Source organism: Kwoniella shandongensis, chromosome 9, assembly GCF_008629635.2.
Source record: "Kwoniella shandongensis chromosome 9, complete sequence".
Taxonomy (NCBI): Eukaryota; Fungi; Basidiomycota; class Tremellomycetes; order Tremellales; family Cryptococcaceae; genus Kwoniella; species Kwoniella shandongensis.
In genome coordinates this window covers 1,049,925-1,070,361 of record NC_089295.1, presented here as the reverse complement: position 1 = coordinate 1,070,361, position 20,437 = coordinate 1,049,925, and the positions used below count along the sequence as shown (strand labels likewise).

At 49.1% G+C, this 20,437-nt stretch overlaps 8 protein-coding genes across 8 annotated transcripts; 4 read left to right on the top strand and 4 right to left on the bottom strand.

Moving 5' to 3' along the window:
• Window positions 1–149: 149 nt before the first annotated feature.
• CI109_105311 (uncharacterized protein) lies at window positions 150–1,488 on the bottom strand (the record flags this gene model as incomplete). The annotated part of the gene is made up of 10 exons (XM_032006138.1): window positions 150–442; window positions 505–664; window positions 754–808; window positions 876–891; window positions 950–994; window positions 1,053–1,086; window positions 1,144–1,202; window positions 1,264–1,280; window positions 1,342–1,370; window positions 1,429–1,488. The coding sequence occupies 10 exons, from the start codon at window positions 1,486–1,488 to the stop codon at window positions 150–152; spliced, it is 768 nt and encodes a 255-aa protein (XP_031859532.1).
• A 294-nt stretch (window positions 1,489–1,782) lies between these two features.
• CI109_105310 (uncharacterized protein) lies at window positions 1,783–4,682 on the top strand (the record flags this gene model as incomplete). Its single annotated transcript, XM_032006137.1, has 10 exons — window positions 1,783–1,926; window positions 2,002–2,737; window positions 2,817–3,067; window positions 3,135–3,205; window positions 3,263–3,371; window positions 3,430–3,630; window positions 3,712–4,142; window positions 4,232–4,397; window positions 4,475–4,579; window positions 4,638–4,682. The coding sequence occupies 10 exons, from the start codon at window positions 1,783–1,785 to the stop codon at window positions 4,680–4,682; spliced, it is 2,259 nt and encodes a 752-aa protein (XP_031859531.1).
• A 275-nt stretch (window positions 4,683–4,957) lies between these two features.
• CI109_105309 (uncharacterized protein) lies at window positions 4,958–6,268 on the bottom strand (the record flags this gene model as incomplete). The annotated part of the gene is made up of 6 exons (XM_032006136.2): window positions 4,958–5,097; window positions 5,170–5,389; window positions 5,511–5,566; window positions 5,633–5,728; window positions 5,818–6,164; window positions 6,252–6,268. 6 exons carry the CDS (start codon window positions 6,266–6,268, stop codon window positions 4,958–4,960), a joined length of 876 nt encoding a protein of 291 aa, XP_031859530.2.
• Window positions 6,269–6,683: 415 nt separating this feature from the next.
• On the top strand, window positions 6,684–8,073 carry CI109_105308 (uncharacterized protein; the record flags this gene model as incomplete). The annotated part of the gene is made up of 7 exons (XM_032006135.1): window positions 6,684–6,890; window positions 7,070–7,172; window positions 7,236–7,360; window positions 7,421–7,534; window positions 7,597–7,718; window positions 7,783–7,964; window positions 8,033–8,073. 7 exons carry the CDS (start codon window positions 6,684–6,686, stop codon window positions 8,071–8,073), a joined length of 894 nt encoding a protein of 297 aa, XP_031859529.1.
• A 308-nt stretch (window positions 8,074–8,381) lies between these two features.
• Window positions 8,382–9,192, bottom strand: CI109_105307 (uncharacterized protein; the record flags this gene model as incomplete). The annotated part of the gene is made up of 2 exons (XM_032006134.1): window positions 8,382–8,824; window positions 8,898–9,192. 2 exons carry the CDS (start codon window positions 9,190–9,192, stop codon window positions 8,382–8,384), a joined length of 738 nt encoding a protein of 245 aa, XP_031859528.1.
• A 2,298-nt stretch (window positions 9,193–11,490) lies between these two features.
• On the bottom strand, window positions 11,491–12,461 carry CI109_105306 (uncharacterized protein; the record flags this gene model as incomplete). Its single annotated transcript, XM_032006133.1, has 5 exons — window positions 11,491–11,573; window positions 11,628–11,633; window positions 11,693–11,736; window positions 11,799–12,110; window positions 12,193–12,461. 5 exons carry the CDS (start codon window positions 12,459–12,461, stop codon window positions 11,491–11,493), a joined length of 714 nt encoding a protein of 237 aa, XP_031859527.1.
• A 1,049-nt stretch (window positions 12,462–13,510) lies between these two features.
• On the top strand, window positions 13,511–16,270 carry CI109_105305 (uncharacterized protein; the record flags this gene model as incomplete). The annotated part of the gene is made up of 5 exons (XM_032006132.1): window positions 13,511–13,666; window positions 13,728–13,817; window positions 13,874–14,144; window positions 14,205–16,033; window positions 16,100–16,270. 5 exons carry the CDS (start codon window positions 13,511–13,513, stop codon window positions 16,268–16,270), a joined length of 2,517 nt encoding a protein of 838 aa, XP_031859526.1.
• A 690-nt stretch (window positions 16,271–16,960) lies between these two features.
• CI109_105304 (uncharacterized protein) lies at window positions 16,961–20,184 on the top strand (the record flags this gene model as incomplete). The annotated part of the gene is made up of 22 exons (XM_065967646.1): window positions 16,961–17,073; window positions 17,149–17,160; window positions 17,234–17,322; window positions 17,455–17,485; window positions 17,548–17,579; window positions 17,639–17,853; window positions 17,915–17,974; window positions 18,034–18,155; window positions 18,215–18,341; window positions 18,404–18,496; window positions 18,552–18,564; window positions 18,624–18,641; window positions 18,692–18,706; window positions 18,759–18,837; window positions 18,885–19,009; window positions 19,058–19,118; window positions 19,167–19,233; window positions 19,288–19,299; window positions 19,352–19,460; window positions 19,513–19,569; window positions 19,617–19,883; window positions 19,964–20,184. The coding sequence occupies 22 exons, from the start codon at window positions 16,961–16,963 to the stop codon at window positions 20,182–20,184; spliced, it is 1,938 nt and encodes a 645-aa protein (XP_065823718.1).
• Window positions 20,185–20,437: the final 253 nt, after the last annotated feature.

Here is a 20,437-nt window from a genome sequence, read left to right as displayed (position 1 = left end):
GGAGTAGCGCAGGCATGGTCGAGTGAAAGGAAGCTGGGGAGCTGGCGGATGTTCTGATAATGACGGAAACACGACTCTTTTGAACAGTTACGAAGTTATGTATTGCCATGTCCAGTTGATGCACATGTACCTCTTGACGACATCAGATCTCATCTTTTGGTACGTTTACTCCGTCTTACTCCATCGGGTACTGGCAGATCTTCAGCCTTTACGACCCTCGCCTTCTTGGTCTTCCGTTGCTCTTCCTTACCTAGTGGCTCAGAATGATCGACTTGTGGCTTCACCTCGGCTTTCGCTTCACTATCCCCGTTGACATCTGCTTTCCGTTTTCCCCTTGGAGCCTGCTTCTTTCCACCAGTCTTGGGAAGCAGCTCTTCCCATCCACCTTGAGTACCAAGCAAGACGACCGCGTCATAAGCTGCTTGCTCAACAGGTTGCACACCTACAATGAATGGCTGGTCAGCTATTCGTTCTTTGCCAAATAAGGGAATACCGGCAGCTTACTTAGTCTGCCTCTATTGACAAGCTGCATCGCTTTGATAGCCTCAAATCCACCTTGTCCAATGAATGATATTTCGTCCGGCAGAGTAGGCAGCGAGGCGAGATGTTTGATGAGAGCGAGTGTGGGTGGATGTGTGAGTCGTTCGATAAATCGTACGTCGACCTGCACTTAGCAACGAACGATGCGATTGAGCGACGATTCCCTTCGAACGGGAGCAGTAGACGGAAACGAAGGAGGGTGATAAGACGTACCATGAACCATGTTGGTGAGTCCTTGGAGGTCTTCGCATCGAAGTACGGATGTGATCTACCAGACAAGCCGAGTGATGAGTCCATGCCCCTAGATAGATCCGTGGGGTTGTCGAAACACTTACTCGTCCCAGGCGGTATCTAAGTCATAGAATGTCAGCCTTGTCCTAAAAATAGAATGAAAGGGGAGCAGACTTACAATCTGGATATCCTTCTCTTGCTACTTCGGCAATAGCGAATACGCCTGTAAATCCGACTGCTATCAGCGCTACGGTATGAGCGTTCGGAGTAGCAACACCTACCTGGAACTTTTGTATTGCTATGGTAGAACAGAACCTGGAAGAGAAGTCAGTGTGAACATTGAGCTGCCCTGCCCATGTATTTGAGGCTCACCTTATCCCCGAGCTTCATCTTCTCCTTCATGATCTTCTTGGCTTCATGATTTCTTACTCCTGCAGGCACCAGTCAGCTGTCTTGGTCGTGCATGGTTGAGAGCAGCTTGTGAAGACTCACCGTCCCACTGTGATACACTACGTAAGTCATATCAGCTTTCATGATGATGCCATTCGATCGATAGGAAGCTGAGCTTACCCAAGCTTTTCAAAATCGTCTACCGAGAACTGAGGAAGTGTGTCAACCAATGTCCTGATACAACATGTATGTCATTCCTGAGCTCACTTTCACATCTTTTCCTTTTACTACTCTCGAATCAGGTTCTGCCTTCATCAACCAAGGCATCTTGGATCTATGCTTCCACAACTCTAACGGCAATTCGGGTATATGTTGCAAGTGATGATGATACAAGAGGTTGTTGACGCGATCAACATGAACATAGGACATGAACATGAGTGATGACCACTGTGACCGTGCCTGATTCAACTTTCCCACGATGACCTTTGATTATTTCTGAACCGTTACCTCCATGTTTTGGTTCTCGAGAACCAAAATCAAAATCTATAAGGTATTACCTTTACCTATACACTTGCCTCGATATCATCTACGGCTCTTTGCTTGTCCGCCCACGACGTCAAGATGAGCTTCGAAAATGATATGCCTCAGGCCGGTCCCTCTACCGGGTCAGGCGCTGTGATCCATGCGGATCGATTGAATATGATGGCTTCGACATCAGGAGCTGGAGCTACGACATCTGCTCTTCCTACAAAGAAGAAGAACTTGGTACGTTGTCCTCACCTTTAACACTATTGATCTGCGACTGAACGGATGCTAATGTCTTGTGGAAATCACGCACAGTCGGAAAAACAAAAAGCTAGAAATAAGAAGAATTTGAAAAAACGAAAGAAGATCAAACAAGCTCAGAAAGCAGCTGCACCCAAGAACAAAGAATGGAAACCTGATCCGGTTCTCGAAGCGTTGAAGAAAGCCACGGCACAGACTGCGGACCAGGATTCGGAATCGGACTCGGATTCAGAGAAGGAGGACACGGGTCTGAAGGGGAAGGAGCTCACGAAGGAGGAGAAGGACGCGAAGGAGGCTAAAGAGCAACGGAAGCAGGAGAAGAGGGAGAAACGAGAGAAGAGAGAAGAGAGAAGGGAGAGACGGAGGGCTGAACGGGAAAAAGCTGCAAAAGGGGCAGTCGAGCCAGCTGTCATCGGCGACGATGCCGATGTCTCTGATGATGACGAAGAAGATGGAGAGGCTGAAGCTATGGACGAGGACGAGAAAGATGAACGAGACGAGAACGCTTCAGCTTCTGAGGCTGAGGGGGGAACGACTCAACCGGTCGAATCTTCACCACCGCCTCTACAAGCTTTCCCACTCCCACGAGCTGCTCCGGCACCTGATGCTGCAGTCTTGGCGAGACAAGGTCTACCGAAAGGATTGGAAGATGCTGTCTTCGTTGATCAGTCATTACGAATACCAATTGACGAGCTGAAATTCCAAGTGAGCGGGAATCAAGAATCGCAAGGGTTGAGTGAGAGGATAAGAAAACGATTGGGAGAGATCGATGTGGAAGAGTTCTTCGCTGGTACGTCCCTCACTATTACTTCTACAATGTCCGTTGGGGTGCGTAAAGGCATGCAAGCTGATCTTATAATTTCGTACAGTTCAAGCCGCCATTTTACCACATTTACTGCCCCTTCGACTTGTTCCCCTTCCTTACTCAAACATGTCTGATTACCTCATCTCCGCTCCTACTGGATCCGGAAAGACACTGGCTTATGCCGTGCCTATCGTTGAAATCCTGTCACAAAGAGTTGTAACACGCTTGAGGGCGTTGATCGTCCTTCCTACGAGAGATCTGGTCGTTCAAGTCCGAGAGACCTTGGAGGCTTTAGCCAAAGGAACAGGATTGAATGTGAGTATCAGCGAGCCATAGTTGTGCGACGCAATGGAAGATCGGGCTGATAGGAGCGTACACGCAGATCGGAAGTGTTACTGGTCAGCACTCCTTTGCTCAAGAACAACATCAGCTGATCGCCGATATGGAAACTCCGTGCGTCAATTCCTATATTTTAGACCTTCGCTAGAGGCTAACACGCGCTGTGCATAGGTTATTGGGCGGTTCATCAAAGCTTGACATCCTCATTGCTACACCTGGTCGATTGATGGACCATCTCGCTTCCACACCTAACTTCACATTGCAGCATTTGAGATTCCTCGTGAGTTCGTCCGATACCGGACCAAGATCTCATATACTGACTAGGTCTATTCTCACAGGTCATCGACGAAGCGGATCGTTTACTCAACCAGAGTTTCCAGAATTGGCTCGCTCAAGTATTGGCATACACTCGACCGCCAGATAAACCAATCGAAAGGACATTCGAGCGACAGCCGTATGATCATGTCGCACCGGCATGGACGGAGGCGTTTGGGTTGATCGATATGAGCGCCGAGTGGAATGATCCTGTCCCTGTCACGGTATGTCCTGTTGTGCTCATCTTTTGTGAAACGTTTCAAATGTTGAATTTCTGCTGACTTGGCCGTTGACCTGTCTTGCAGTGTCAGAAACTTCTCTTTTCAGCTACATTGACAAGGGACCCCTCTAAAGTCGCCGCCCTCGCTCTCAACGATCCCAAATACTTCATTGTACAATCCTCACTTCTCCCTTCCGAGCCTACATCCATCGGGGAGCAATTCGCTTTCCCATCCTCTCTCACCGAGAAGATGCTCATCCTCCCCGCGGCGCTGAAACCGCTCAACTTGATCCATCTCATCCATCATTCGGATTACCACGTAAATTCAGCTCTGGTGTTTACGAAGAGTGTGGAAAGTGCGTTGCGATTGGTCAAGTTGTTGGAATTCTTCGAAGATGCGTACGTGTTAGGTGGAGGTGGTGGGAAGAGAGTACAAGTGAGAGGGTATACGGGTGAGATGAAGTCTGGAGAGAGGAAGAAGTTGTTGGCGGATTTCACAGATGGTAAAGTCAACCTGTAAGTCGTATGAACCACAGCTTTGTCTCGCCCCTCCCTTGAAGTCACCCAGCGCGGTCATGATCAGTCAGGCTAATGTTTTACTCTAGTATCGTCTGTTCCGATTTGATCGCACGAGGAATGGATCTGCCCTCTGTCTCGCAAGTGGTATCATACGATGTTCCTCTCGATATGCGAAAATACGTCCATCGAGTAGGTCGAACAGCTCGAGCAGGCAGAGAAGGTACTGCATGGACTATGATCGAGAAGCAAGAGGTGTGTTGCTCTAGCAATCCGTGACCCGTCGCGTTGAAGGATTGAGAATTTTGGAGCTGACGTGGTCGTGGCAATAGGCGTTGCATTTCAAGGGCATGATGAACGCAGCAGGGCATTTGAAGAGTATCAGAAAGGTCAAGGTCAAGGAGGAAGATTTGGCGGGTTACAGGGAAAGTTACGATGTGAGTTGTAAATCTTCATCCGCGGATCACGAATGCGAGCTGACGCCTTATTGAATAGATCGCGATGAGACGACTGAAAGAGCATTTCGGTCGAGACGCCTAAGCACGATAAGACTTAGGCTCGTCGTGACAGCTTGGACAGTCGGTTGGGAACCTTGGGGAGGTTATTTGGGTACGCTTGCCGGACGGCGGCAGGATACATTCCTCAATGTAAAGTATTTTACAAACAGCATATTAAATAATATCCTCATGATATACCTGATATTGTGTTTCAGCATGCAGTCTCATCACGGATAGGGCGAGGGCGACTCACAAGGTGTGCCGGGTATCGACGTGGCGAAAAGCTACAAAACTAAGACGGTCTTTGATCGACCTGAACTAACTCTCTTGCGACGACTGTCCCAGCAACGTGTTGCACTCTTGCAATCGTTTCTGCGCCTTGGCATCTCCTCCCTCTGCGAGCTTTTCTATATCCTCCTGAAAGGTATCATAGTACGCTTGAACTTTATCAGGTGATTCTGCTCGACCATCGTCATTTAGCCTAACCCAATGTTATTCCAAAGATCGACTGAGAGCATGAGACAACTTACCTTCTGCCAAGACCATCAACCTCAATCTCTCCACTTTCATATCTACGGAAGCACTCTGGTCATCGTTAGACACTAACGTCGCGGAGGACGGCTCGGGCAGAGCTACGGAATCGACTAATCCCGATATGGAAGAGAACGATTGTTGGAGATTGGTAACGATGGAAAGGAGTTGCGGAGTTCGAGAATTAAGATGTGAGATGGTATCGCCTGCGGCGAAAAGCTGTTTCGTGGTGCAAAGTACATCAGATCAGCTAAGATCACATATCGACGATGAATTTGGGGCAAAAGCGAGAGAGAGAACAGATGGGAATTTGGACGAGGAGATTGTAGGTTTGACATACTTGATGATGATGGTTGTAGACAAGAGAATGTTTTGAACCCTCCAGGTGACCGATGTCTGTACCAATCACAAGCCAGGCCGTCATCAGCTGCAGTGCGTTCAATTCGTAGACAGCTCACTTACCTGCAGAAAGAGTTGAGGCAGTCTTCATCAAACCACTTAGCGATTCTTTGGATATCAGATTATCGTAATATGCACTAGCGCTGAATCCGGTCGAGTCTGCGAGGGGGTGATCGTCAGAAAATAGAGATATTTTCCACAGGATAAGTCGACGCAGTCCGGCCCGTGAGATGCACGGCGTCACTCACCGATATCTAATGGATCGCCTCCCCTGCCCGCGCCATTGACAGTACCACTCTTCGATCCTTCTCCCTGCTCTCCCTTTATCCCATAAAAATTCCTCAGTTGTTCCCTTCTAGCTCTTCTCTGTTCAGCAGCAGCAGCAGCGCTGGCCGAAGTATTACTCCCTCTCCTCCCATCAGCTTGGATATCAGGCGTCAACGAACTGGCTCGTCGTGGACCAGCTCCAGTACCACCAGGTGGAAGACGTTGTGGGATCGGTGTGATTGGGTTGGCGGTGGAGGGATCCAAGGGCCGTCGAGGGGTAGATGGGGAGGCTGCCATGACGTAGATGTCGACCACGCCTCGTAGTGATCTGCAGTATGGGTCCGAGGATGTCAATAACAAGACTTGTAGATATCTGCTCTAATTGACGCGCTCCTCTCGCTCGCTCGCTGGTTACAGCTGATGGAGGGGCATCTGATGACGTGTCACGTGATCACCCTTCCGTCAATTCCAATTTCGTTTTAACGGGGGAACAAAGGGAACTGGGCAATGTCGACGACAACGATAACCACTTTTGACCTGCTTCTCCTTTCATCACAGCGTATTCATCTTAGCTCTCACCATCTCTCGACTCTCATTGTACGCATCACACCGTACATTCTCAAAACCCAAAAACACTCATACATACGAGAAAAAAGGAAGAGAAAAGACATCCATCGTCATCGGTATCCGAGACATTGTCTTTAGCGCTTTTTTCCACTTGACCCGATACTATATCATAAACGGTCAGACGACACATACACCTCTATCTACCTAGATCGACTTGCCACTCGCATCAGATCGAACCCGCTATAGCGAGAGATTGATACAAGCACACACCACTATCACCATGTCAACAGCTGCTATCCCACCTGCAGCTTCTCAAGCCAACGAGAAGACACTCTCGGAAGCCCTCGCCGCTGCTTCCATCGACGATTCGCCCTCTCCCAAAAACAACGGTGATGAACAGCTTGAAGATGGAGAGATTAGAGAAGAGGAAGAGTCGGATGGTAAAGTGAAGACGGTCTTTGATGATGCGCACAACTTTAACGTCAAGGTGTGTTGAGATTCCCGCCTTATATATGTCCCCAGAGCAAATGTCACTATCATGGACAGCTGGGTCGCTGTGGGGCGAGGAGGGGGACCCATCGATAGGCATGGCGGGATGACGTCTGGAGCCTCCGAGACTCAAGTCGGTTATCAATGTACTGACTTTCATGACCTTTTTCTTCGCAGCACCCCCTCTACTCCACTTGGACCCTCTTCTTCGATTCTCCTCAATCCAAACTTCTCCCCAAAACACCGTCTTCTGCGCCTGCTACACCGCAAGTGGCTCACGGTAAGTCAGCTATCGGGTTCAGACGTTCGCCCTGTCAGAGCTGAGAGATTATTTGATGTGCAGGTGGATGGATGGAGGATATCCGAAAAGTTGTGGCTTTCGACAGCGTAGAGGAGTTCTGGGGTCTTTACAACAACATCATCCCTCCTTCTCAACTGCCCGGCAAGGCCAACTACTATCTGTTCAAGGTGAGTGAGCAGTATGGTATATGCTGAGCGTCGGTCACTGACGTTTTGTGTTATCTTCAGGACGGTATCATGCCTGCTTGGGAGGACCCTAAGAACAAGAACGGTGGAAAGTGGTCAATTCAGGTTCCCAAGGAGAAGAGCAAGGGTGTGATTGACAAAATGTGGCTCTACACTGTGAGTTGCCTCCCTTACTGAAGCTGCCCGCGTGACATCTAAGCTGACCTGAGGGATTATAGATGCTCGCTGCCATCGGAGAGACTTTCGAGACCCCCATCCCTAATGCTGACGACACGGAGGCTCCTGTGCCAAAACAATCCGACCTCGTCACCGGTGTCATCGTCTCCTCTCGACCCGCTTTGTGAGTCATTGTCACCTTGTCCTAGTGGTTTTCGAGGATACTCGCTGAAGCTGGAAACTTGCAGCTACCGTATCTCCATCTGGACTCGAGATGCTCCTGACACAACTCTTCCCGAGACTGACGCTCTGATGAACCGAATTGTCACTATCGGCAGACATTTCAAGGTTTCCGTCTTGGGTTACGAGCTCGACCAAAAGCTTGTCACTGGTGGTTTCCAGACCGAGATCACATTCGAGAGTCATAAAGGTGAGTCGGGGGAAATGATACATAACCATAACATATTCGTATGGCTGACTGACGCTTTCCGGTTACAGACTCAGAAAAGAAGGGAAACAAGAACAAGATCGTGATCTAAGCTAACGACTGTCGAGGGGTCAGAAGGAGCAGCGATCAGCCGATGATCCAGAGAAAAGGGAATAATACGCGGATGGAATGATGATGTTCGGGAGAGAAAGAACAACCCGAGGAGCAGCTAGAACATCTTGATTTTCCTGATTTGTGCATGTTTTATCCATATGCATGTGTATTGGTAGATATACGCGATAATACAATTGGAGTCGGTGATACCGATACAAGATCGAAAGAACAACGTTTGATCATAACAACAACGGGATGCGATGACATACTGATACAACTATAGGGAAAGTACAAATGAACATCTTTTTAACCGGTATACACTCTCAACCACCCTTTGACATCCGTCCTACAAATCAAACATCTTGCTCCTCCATCATGTGTCTCAGCACTCAGTGTGACCTTTCCATCTTCTGCAAGAGTTGATCGGAATCCCATTCTGTCGGGTGACGAGCCCCCTCTCCCTTCATACCCCTGCCCTTGACCATCTTTGGAAAATGAGAGCACATCGTCTCCGTTCAGCTCACATCCACGAGTGCCTACTTCGGGTGGTCTATATCCTCCCATTGCCATCCGTCGAGATTTAGGATGATTCGCCGTTGCTCGTAGTAATAGGAGATTGTAAGGTATTCTCGACGAGGAGGACGATTCGACGTCGATGGTTTGGGTGGGTAATGGTAAAGGTGGTTTTGATTTCTGGTGCTTGAGGATGAGAAGTGGGGCACATAAATAACACAAGTTGAGATGACAGCCTGTGACGTTGTACCGAGTCAGTAATCCAGCTGGGATTGAAGAGAAGTGAAGTAGCGAAGGAAATGGACGTACATGGTAGAAGTACGGCGGAAGGTGGCCGACTCAAACATAGCAGGCAAAGAGGGAACGGTCTTTCCTCGGATCCAGCCCCAGCTCCTGTTCCTACAAGTCCTGTACTTGCGCCATCAGATTCTGAATCTTCTGGATCTGTCAGAGATGCCGTCGAAGAAGGGGGCGATAAGGATGGTACTTCAGATACAGGCGAAAGAGGTTCCATATCCACTTCGACCTCCGGTTGGAATCCAGCTCGCGTACGTCTGGCTGAATCGAGGTCCGCGCCGAAATGTGAGAGATCGAACGAGTCCATCGTAACCGATCGATCTGCAGCGACAAGCTTGAAACGAACTGCCAAAGAGGTGGAAGAAGTGTCCAGACGTGGACAATCAGCCAACAGGAAACGAGGTATTCGCAACCCACGTTGATTACATTCGTTCCCGTCATGATGGATGGAAGCGGTCTCGTGAGTGATTGATTGATCGGCATTCGGTAAAAGTCATATGCGGCGACGATCCGGTGGTGACTACCCTCGGATTATGGCATCGATTGTTAGATTAACGTGCGAGCGGTTGATTCTTCATCCGAGCATACTGGACGCATGCATAGGTCATAAGAGTATCTATCTACCGTAGTTGGAACATGGAGAGGGCGACAGAGGTGATAAATTCGGTAATACATCGCAGCTGAGCGAGGTGGCTGTGAGTCTGCATCGCTTGGCTTGACTACTGTGAAGTATTGGGACGACAGGCATTTCATATGATCGAGTGCGAGTCAGGCCGTCCCAGCGTATCGATACACATTCCTCATATCCCAAGCATGATCATGTCGATGTCACAAGAGGTCATGAGGTATTGTTCAACGATCAATATCATCCTTCATCATCCAGCAGACAGCCCCTTGTCCAGGGGCCAAAGTCTAAAAGCTTGGCTATGAGCCGTCGCTACGCCTCCCAGTGACATTGTGTCAACCATCCAATAGGTGTATCGATTAGTGTGATACGCAGTTCATGCAAATGTGGTCGAAGTAAAGACCAGGAATAGTTCCAAAGTGTATAGATTCTTACATGCCCAGAATATCCACCGTCTCTGCTGAGCCATCCTTTCACCCAATCCCTTCCTTTCGCAAACCCCTTGAGCCGTGATTTGCTCAAAAGAGTGGGTCAGAGATGATATACGTAGACATACACATATGCATGTGATGTGACAATAAATAATAGTACAGATTAATGCCATCCCTGCAATCTTGTCACTTGCAAATTGAGGAGCAGTGCAGGACACGATAGATTCGCATCATGCCAAGTGACAGTCGACGGAGTAGAAGCAACCGTCACCCCTCTTCCTCTCGGAGTCGAAGTCATCATCAATCATCTAACCGATCTCGATCTCACCGGTCCAACACCAATTCCCGAACTCAAGCATCGACTTCTATCAATCCCTTGCGGTTCTGCAAGTTGACCTTCATAGGACCGGTCGTTCAAGCTCTCTTGCTGTTCGTAATACCCGCCTCGATTTGTGCGATCCTTTTCTTGGCGGGTATTTGGAAGTTCTCAGTGTTCGTGCTCGTGGATACAGGAAGGAGATATAAAATAGGTTCTAAGGGATATAAGGTCGATGATGTAGATGTTGGGTGAGTATTATCTCGATCGTAGTTCCCCCTTCCTGACCTCGCTCGAACAAGGTGCTGAGTTGTTGTCACGATGGTCGAGCTTAGTTACCACAAATACCTTTATGACAACCCCTGGCCTACCCCAGTGCACAGTCTTCCCTCCCTTCTCCTCGCTCATCTGATCCTTGCGGTTCTTCTTGCCGCTTTGCTGCTCACACTCGTCATGCTTGCCATACACGCAGTACGTAATCGTCTGTACGACCAACGTAGACGAGACGCGATAGTTACTGTAATGCGAAGACCGCCATTGTGGACAAGGCTGCTCACTATCTTGCTGACCCTGTGTGTGGGGACATTGTTAAGTCTTGATAACGCCATATGGGGAGTATCCCAACAACAGAAGAGTCTCGATCTCAAGCCAGACATCTTGGGCTATTTGTAAGTTTGTTGCTTTTGGGGTTGATGGTTAGATCCAACTGAAGGGTTGTTTGTTAGTCTTTGCATAGTCTCGTTCATCCTATGGTTCTGCTGGGTCGTACTCCAACTGGCCTCAACGCAAGATCGACAAGCCTATTATGTTGCAGGGAAGAGAGTGTACGTATGACGACCGATCAGCCAAATTATAGTCGACTTAGGATCAGCTTGTTCCTGTCGGTAGTCAACTGGATGTTACTCAGGTTAGTCAGATACTTGTACTCGTATGTACCGGAAATTTGAACTAGGCGTATGTAAATCGGACTGTTATGACGTACTATAGCATGAACACAACGCAATGCATGGGGACATACCGCAGATAGAACAATGACACGCGCCCGCATTGTCTTGATCTGGTGAGAAGAAAAGTAAAGCTGACTCAGCGCAGATCACAGGGGATTAAGGTATGATACGAGGAAAGTACGGGATGAATTCGGTCGCTCTGACGAGAATATATGGTAGTCGTATGCGATACAGCTGGAAGACACAGAAGTGAGAGATAAGCTTGAGTGACAGTTGTGGAAGTAGCTTATTCCTCTTTGTCGGCATCAAACTTGTGTTTCCCCATCCGCTCGTATTCGGTCACACCTCGACCTGATCCAACGACTCCGACTACGATCGAAAAAGGTCAGCAAGTGTCTATTCATGTGAGACGAAGAAACATACCTTTGCCTGCGAGTAGTATCTGTCAGCTGGAGATCAACGCTTGTTGGGAAAAGAGGTCAACCTACCGAATGGATTATCAGGAGTTCTGAATACCGACTTCCCCTCGAGACTACAATATCCAGACCATTCAGCGTTCTAGATATATTCAATTATCATCCACATCAGACTCACCCAGAGATGTGAATACCCTTCTTTTGCGCTTTCTTTCCAAACTTCTCCCAGGCATTCTTCTTATCCTTGACTTCATCCGCTTTAGCCTTTTGCGACTCCATCCATTTCTCTCCCTTCTTCTTCTTCTTCTCCTTCTCCTTTTCCGTCAGCTCGTCCGGTTTTCTCTTTTGTGGTTGAGGAATGGGAGCTGATGGATCGTGAGGTTTGAGCGAAGAAATGGCGACGTTGGTGGAAGATGTGTAACCTTTGAAGGTGATGGTGTATAAGGGTGATTCTTGAGATCCAACGACGGCAGAGATACGTGCGGGATACCTACAATACAAGTGATAGAAGCGCGTGCGTCAATCTCGATCCTGTGACACAAGGCTAGATGACTGCTTTCCCGCACACTCACCATTTACCATCCTTGTATTTCGCCATACAATCCATCCCTGCCTTGTACTGTCCCTGCTCTTGCCAATTCGGCGTCTCCTTCGCTTTGCCCTTCGGCTTGCTCGGCTCAGCTTTCGCAGCAGCGCTTCCCCCAAGAGCCGACTGAGTGAGGTCGATCAGCTCCACCAGCTCAGTCTTGAGTTTGAGGAGATCATCGTTTGAAGGATCAGATTCGAGAGAGAGATTGACATAAGCGAGCTGATCGCGATACGTCTGGAGTTCAGCTTCCATGATGTTTCGGGTTCGGTGCTAGTTCTTGGTATGATGTGATCTTTGACCTGTATCGATAGCTGTATCGAGGGAAGGATGATGAATATGATGAGTGGAAGAGAAGAAGTGGATGGAAAGTCAAGTTCCATCGTCAAGGCAGAGCAGGGCTGTCTTACTTACGTAATATATTCAACAACAACACGGTCGGTCGTGTGCGCTTGTTCGCTTTCAATATGGAGATGATCTGCATCGCTATCGTAGCTGTACTAATACTCAACGTCGAAACACGATGCGTTCTCAGACCTCATGCAAAACGGGTTGACACGGTAATGACCGGTGGAGGAACCACGCTGATCAGAGCGCCGCTACTACTGTGGTAGATCGGACTCTCGGGACATTCAGTTAGTTGATCACATCTTCCATGAACCTCGATCGCAGGCCACTTCATTCGATCAACCCGATACCTTGTGTGTTCGCCCGAGCTCTCGGAGTCACCGATTGGTCACATCCTCCGCTCCGGCGTTCAACCCTTCGAAAGCCCAGAAATACTAGTGCAGAACAGCAACTTGGCGTGCCTCTGGGTTACGCACGTTCTTCATTAACCATAAACGTGGGGTTTACAACTTGGGGTTATACCACGCTGACCTGGGGTATCTTAGGGCTATTCGTGTCTAAAATGGTTGCTGATGTTTGAACTCACTTGGACCCTATGTCGACGATACCTTACGATGATCCTCCTCCGAGCCCAACCGAATGTTCAGGAACTCCTTCCCTCCTCCCCCTCATCCTCTCTCTCTCCCTCTGCAGCCCATGAGGGGAAGACAGCCAGAAATAGCTCAAATCCAGCTTTTGGTAACCCATATACTAACCCCGTACTTTCACGATGGCTAACCCGAAGATGCCGCGATGTATCGGGAAGTAAATAGAACAGACAATGTACAAGTAAACAAGAGACCCTCACAATAAACAATATAAATACGGTGGATACGAAGGAGATATCGTGATTTTTCACATCTCCTCAAGAGATTTCTGACCGAAAGAACCACTTGTTCTTGGCTCTGTACCCAAAGATGAGGTCCACTATCCTCACCATCAGTCCGCTCTTTTTAGTCGCTCCTTTCGTCGATGCTTCTCCGATCAAGTCCAAGTCAACGCACCAGATCACTGCTCGTCATGTAATCGAAGGTCGTCAATTTGGACATGGGTCTACTATCGCCTACGGCAACGTAAGTACCTCTGTCTCGTTGAAATCCAGAGTTCTAAACTCATGCTGGTCTCTCTCTGCAGACTCTCGCTAGCACTTCGGTCTACCTCGAAGGCTCGGACAGCTTGACTCTCTACACTTCTTCAAACTTTACCACTCTCATCGTTGAGACTGTAAGTTGCATCAATCTACGAACTCTTGTCACAAGCTGACAACAACCGGAGCTCAGCCCTCAACTTCTACTTCTGCCACTCTTCTTGCCGGATGGGGTAGTCAACCCATTTACAACCTCGGGGCAGGATACATTCTCGGCGTACCAACCCACATCTACGCCGACTGGTCCTTCCCAAACATCTCTGCAGACGAACTTCCTCTCAAGGTCTGTACCTATGTGTATCCTGAACCTCAAGGCGGTGTCAATAACGTGACGCTCCCCTCGAGGGACAACTTTGATGTGGACTCGTTCGCTACCGCACTCGGACTCGAGGACGCTGTTGCCGGTAAGTCATGTTTCTGAAGTGTACAAGAGAACGGCGAATAACACACAGTTTGATTCACAGAGTTCTGCATCAAAGTTGGGTCTGCTGTGACTTCCTCGTCATCCGTTGGACCGGCTGTGCCCAACACCACCACCGCAGCTGGCGTTCCTGGAGGCGCGATCACCACATCTGAAGTGGCAGTCTCCTCGTCCGCCGTTGTCATCTCGTCGTCTACACCGAGCACTATCCCCAGTGTCACTGCCACTTCCTCTTTCATTGTTCCTCCTCAACAGAGCTCGGCTCCCGCTGTACCATCCTCAGGATACTATTCTAGTGCTGTCTCGTCTGGGGTTGTTCCAAGCTCGGAATCAGTTCCTACTGTTTCGGCGGGATCCCATTCATCCAGCTCGTTGTCGGCCACTGTCGTCTCAGTGACCAAATCGATCTATCCATCAAGTGCACCTCCCACCACGGTCTCCGCCACTTTGACCTCCAGCTCGTCAGGTCCCGCTACTACTGCCTCTGCCAGCAGTGTCTTGCCTACCATTGGCAGCTCGTCTTTGGCATCGGCCACTTTCTCCGCCAACGCCACCACTGTCGCTCCTTCTAGCATCCCCACCAACGGCACTTCAATCACTGTCTCTACCACCGCTACCTCTACAGTGCCACCTACCAACTCTACGACTGCCATACCCACCACGACTGCCAATGCCACCTCTACGTCTATTGGGCCTAACCCAGCTTATCAGACCAATGTGACCTTCGCGGGCAAGACATACATCAACAAGGGTCTCGTCGGATTCGGGGCCATCCCCGGTGACGCTGTCGACTCTTTCGGTGAGACCATCGGCGGTATTGGTTCCGCTATCGCTCTCAAGTCTTTTGAGAAGCAAGACGATTCCTACACTGGTACTATCCTCGTGCAACCTGATCGTGGACACAATACTGCTACCACTACTGACTTCATCGCTCGACACCATTCCATCTCGTTCACACTCAACCCCTACTACAACAGCACCAAGCTGCAATACCAAGATGCCAAGTCCACCTTCCAGCTCAATTATGAGAGCACCGTGAGATATTTTGAAGCTGATGGCACACCAACTACTGGTCTGGACGCACTCGCTTATCGAAACAGTACCCCGATTCAGCCCATCGCTAGCGCATCTTACGACCGCATTTCAACCGACGCCGAGGGTTTCGTGCTGAACGCCGATGGAACCTTTTGGGTTAGCGACGAATATGGACCCTATATCTGGAAGTATTCTGCGGATGGAACGCTTCTCTCCACCATCGTTCCCCCTGAGGCTGTACTTCCTTACAGGAACGGCTCGCTTTGGTTCGACGCCGAGGGGGATAATCCCGATACTGGCAGAGTGCCCAACCAAGGATTCGAAGGTCTTACCGCATCACCTGATGGGAAGACTCTGTACGCTCTTCTCCAGTCAGGTACCGTACAAGATTTGGACAGTAACGGCGAAGGTCGATTCACCCGTTTGTACGTCTACGACGTTAGCGGTACTCCTACCCTCAAACATGCGTACGTCTTGGAGCTCCCTGTTACCAACGGTAAAGCCAAAGCTCTCAAGCAATCGGACTTCATCTGGATCTCGGACAACACATTCTTGGTACTCTCTCGAGATGGCAAAGGTAACGGTGATGACGATCCCGAATCGAAACACAAGGACTTTCTCCTCTTCAATCTGGACGGCGCGACCGATATCGTCAACACCGACTACACTGACGGAGTGGTCCCCGTCTCACTCAAAGGGAAACTGGATTCGAATATCAGGGCAATCGTTCCGACCGAGTTCATCGATATGATTGATGACACTCAATTGAAGAGATTCGGTCTTCACAATGATGGGGCTTTCGATGTGTCGCTAATCAACAGCAAGTGGGAATCAAGTGTGAGTCTTTACTCTTCTCAACAAGGAGTGAATTAAGCTAATGTCTGTGTGTATGCGTGTATACAGGCTCTTGCATCGATCCAAGATCCAGAGTATCCTAATGACTATTTCCTGTTCTCTTTCTCCGACAACGACTTTATCACCATCAACGGTTTCGAGGCCGGACAACCGTACTCGGACGCTTACGGTCATACCCTCGACAATCAAGCTCTGGTCTGGCGAGTTACTCTTCCGTAGGATAGTAACTTGTATCCAAGGGACGTGTGTTACACATTCCTCTCCTCGCGTCCTCACTGCTCTCGTCTGAGTATATACCCCTGTAGTAGAAAAGCCTTTCAGCGCTGGCCTCGGACAATTTCGTTCTATTCTTCTTGGTATGACTATAGGACATTATTATTATACATTAAGACAGCATGGTAGTTTTGGTGACAATCAATAGCCTATGCATTGTGTAACACAAAACACTGCACACTGGACTTTGTTCGTTGGACCACACTCGCATATGCAGGTGAAGAAGTAGTAAGTATGGAGAACGATGGGGTGAATTACGGGGCAGTTTTACACACCCTGAAACACCAAGTATTTAATCCTGAAAAATGCCACACGCATGACGATACAGAACGACGGACATGTCCTACGACGTCGGACAAACCAACCGGACAACTCAGAACTAAGTTAATCAAAAGATAGATGCACTAAAACCCCCATTTCGCGTCAATCATCCATATCACAACTGACGGATTCATCGACCTGCTCGATCGGTCAGTCAACCTCACTCTTATTGTACTGTACTCGGACAGGAGTAGTCCACATTCAGTACGTGACAGCATAGATACCCGAAAAGGACGGTCTGCTGCTCCAAGCCTGGACGTCAAATACCAATCAGCAGCACACGACATAACTACATCGTGATCAATACCGCCAACCATGTCGGAGTCGGGCATCCCGTTGGTCCACGGGAAGACCTCGTCGAAACTCGTAGGACATAGTTTGTTGTATAGCGTGTCGGCGTTCTTGAGTATAGGAGTATGGTTATTTGGGTGAGTGGTAGTGTCTGCCGTCGCGTGATGGCCATAAAGGAGGTGCATCGATGCTAATGGTAATTATCATAATAGATATGATCAAGGGTGAGCAAGATGCAGAAGAGTACACAACTGCGAATTGACTGACGAATGGAGTGTTGCGATATGGGTTGTGCAGTGTCATGTCTGGTGAGTTCATATCATACCGTCGCGTTGTTGTCAGACACTCACTTTCCATGCAGGTATCATCACTGGTCCATACTTCAAGTGCGTAGTCCAAATTGATGGCTACGAAGACGCTAAGCTGATATGATCGATCTACGTCTTTGTTGTCACAGATCATATTGTGAGCCTCGCGTCTTTTTATTGCTTAGTGACTTTGACTAATGATCCTGATAGTCAATCAACCGAGTAATGCAGCGGTAGGAAAGTAAGCGCGGGACTGATTGTCTGCTCAGTATGGAGAACGTTTCTGACTTTGCTATCCCTCAGTATGGTCGCTGTGCTGGAAATAGGAGCTTTTAGTGAGCTGATAAACTTCTGTTGAACCAGGATGTGACTGATCATTATCGACCTTTCACAGTTACATCCCTCGGCGCGGCTCATCTTGCCGACAACTACGGAAGACGTATGACCCTTCGAACCGGTGCTATCGTCTTCACTATCGGCGGTGCTGTGCAAACGTTCTGCACAGGATACGGTGTCATGGTTGTCGGACGAGTCATCAGTGGTTTCGGAGTGGGCATGTTGAGTATGGTCGTGCCCATCTACCAGTCTGAAATCTCACCTGCAGATCATGTGAGCTGCTACACTCTGTCTGTACGACGATTTAAGACTCAAGCTGACTTTTACGGTACAGCGAGGGTTGCTTGGTTCTGTCGAATTCACGGGGAACATTATTGGTTACGCCTGCTCTGTCGTAAGTAACAACACGTCTTTGCTTCCCTATCTATAATGTCAGTGCTCACCAAACAACAGTGGATCGACTATGCTTGCTCATACCTTCAAAGTGACTGGTCATGGCGTCTACCTCTATCAGTTCAGTGTATAGGAGGTCTTGTCCTCTTCGTTGGCAGTTTCATCACTCCAGAATCACCACGGTATGTTCAGTCACAATTGTCTCCAACAAGCTCTTGCGCTAACATGCGAGGTCATGCAGATATCTGATCGACACCGATCAAGAAGTGGAAGGTTTGGCTGTCATTGCGGACTTCCAAGGAAAGGCGTTAGATGCAGATTCGGTTGTCTTGGAATACAAGGAGATTCGAGATGCTGTGTTGGCCGATGTAGGTGTACTTGTTTGTGCAACGTCGGTTCGGGTTGAGCTGACCTTCACTCCCCTTGAAAGCGCGCGGTCGGTGATAGGAGCTATAAGGCTTTGTGGAGGAGATACAAGGGAAGAGTTCTGATTGCTATGAGCAGTCAGCTCTTCGCGCAATTGGTGAGCATCGTATTACCTTTGACTCCGAGAACAAGGCTGATGTAACACTTCACAGAACGGTATCAATGGTGAGCACACCTGAGTTTTAATTACAGGGGACACTTATTGACATGATTTCCGAATCCAGTCATCTCGTATTACGCTCGTGAGTAGTGTGTGAGTCTGCTTGGGATGGTTGCTGACTACCGACTCTAGCCCTTGTCTTCGAGCGTGAGTACGGTTATAACAAGTGAAGAAGCGTCAAGCTAATATTCGTTACCAGAGGCCGGATGGATTGGTCGTGATGCCATTCTCATGACCGGAATCAACTCTCTATTCTATACAGCGAGTTCGCTGCCACCGTATGTTGGCCTCTGCTTGTGCTGGAACCCCCGCTAACGTATAATAGGTGGTATCTTATGGACCGTGCTGGTCGTCGACCTATCCTACTCAGTGGTGCCGTGGCAATGGCTATCGCGCTGACCGCTACAGGATGGTGGATATATATCGATCAAGCCATCACTCCTAATGCTGGTGAGTACTGGGGTGCTGCATCAAAGACAATGGGCTGACTGTCAGCAGTGGTTATCTGTGTTGTCATCTACAATGCCGCATTCGGGATGAGTTGGGGACCGGTTCCATGGTGAGAGACGCTTGTGGATAGGTATCGAACGAACCTGACGACTTTTAGGCTATACCCTCCCGAGATCATGCCGTTGGCGTTCAGGGCGAAAGGTGTTTCTTTATCAACTGCGACTGTGCGTATGGCTGCATTCTCTATGATATCTGTGCTGATATATAATACTTCGCAGAACTGGCTCTCGGTATGCACTTGTCTTGACATCCATGTATCGTTCTGCTGACCACTGACTGTAGAATTGGTGGGTTGGTGTTACCACACCCATCTTCCAAGAACTCATCGGATGGCGACTCTATCCGATGCATGCGTTCTTCTGCGCTCTGTCATTCGTGCTCGTGTATTTCCGTGAGTGTCTTGAGTGATAGCATGAGTGACATGGGCTGACAGAATATCGCAGTGTACCCCGAAACTCGAGGTGTCCCATTGGAAGAGATGGACGCTCTATTCGGTGACGGTAAGTGGACCGATCGTAACAGGAAGCAAAGCTGATCGGTCCATCAGAAATCGTCGATGACGACGATGATGACGAAGAAGACGGATCTGGTGGAGACGATGATGATGAGGGGTCCGAGTCTTCATCACTCATGGGAAGCAGCCGACGTAGAGGGTCCGACAGTTCCACGCTCCCACTGTCTCGCAAACCATCACCTCTGCCAGGTCAAGGCAGGCCCGGTTTCTTTGGCAGAATTGCAGACTCGGTGGATGGCTTGTTTGGTGGGACCAGAGCCCGAAGCAGTAGTCTGAGAGGTGACTACAATGCAGTGGGTGGTCAATAGGAACTCGCGAGTGAGTGCTGTGCACTCTCCATCAACCGTAATGACCGGACTGATCGCATTGTATTCTATCAGGGCTTGATACTCGACGGAACACGCAGAGACGCAAGAGGAAGAACAGTGATAGACCAGGAGGAGTGGACATTGAAGCTGCTAGGGAGTTTGAGACATTACCCGGATCAGTGGAAGAGGAGGATGAAGGGGATGTGGGGGATGTGGAGGTATCGGAAGGAGGAGGAGAAGGGAGACACCTTGCGAGACGTCCAGTGCCGAGTGTTGAGCCTCAAAGTGCATGATGACCGTGTGACGCGGACATGGAAGAGAAAAGTTAGTAGAACAGCGTGTAGCATTATAGACCTGGTATGCTCCTCATGCATAGCATATAGGATAGACAAGCGAGGAGTTGTTAGTTGATGGGAGCAAATGATGATCATTGTTAACTGTCACTGCGGGGGCTGTGTTTCAAGTTTCGAATTCCAGGGTGCAGAGGTGATCTGCTTGTACGGCAACGGCTTTGACACAAAGCGTCGCAGCACTGCTTTTTCGGGT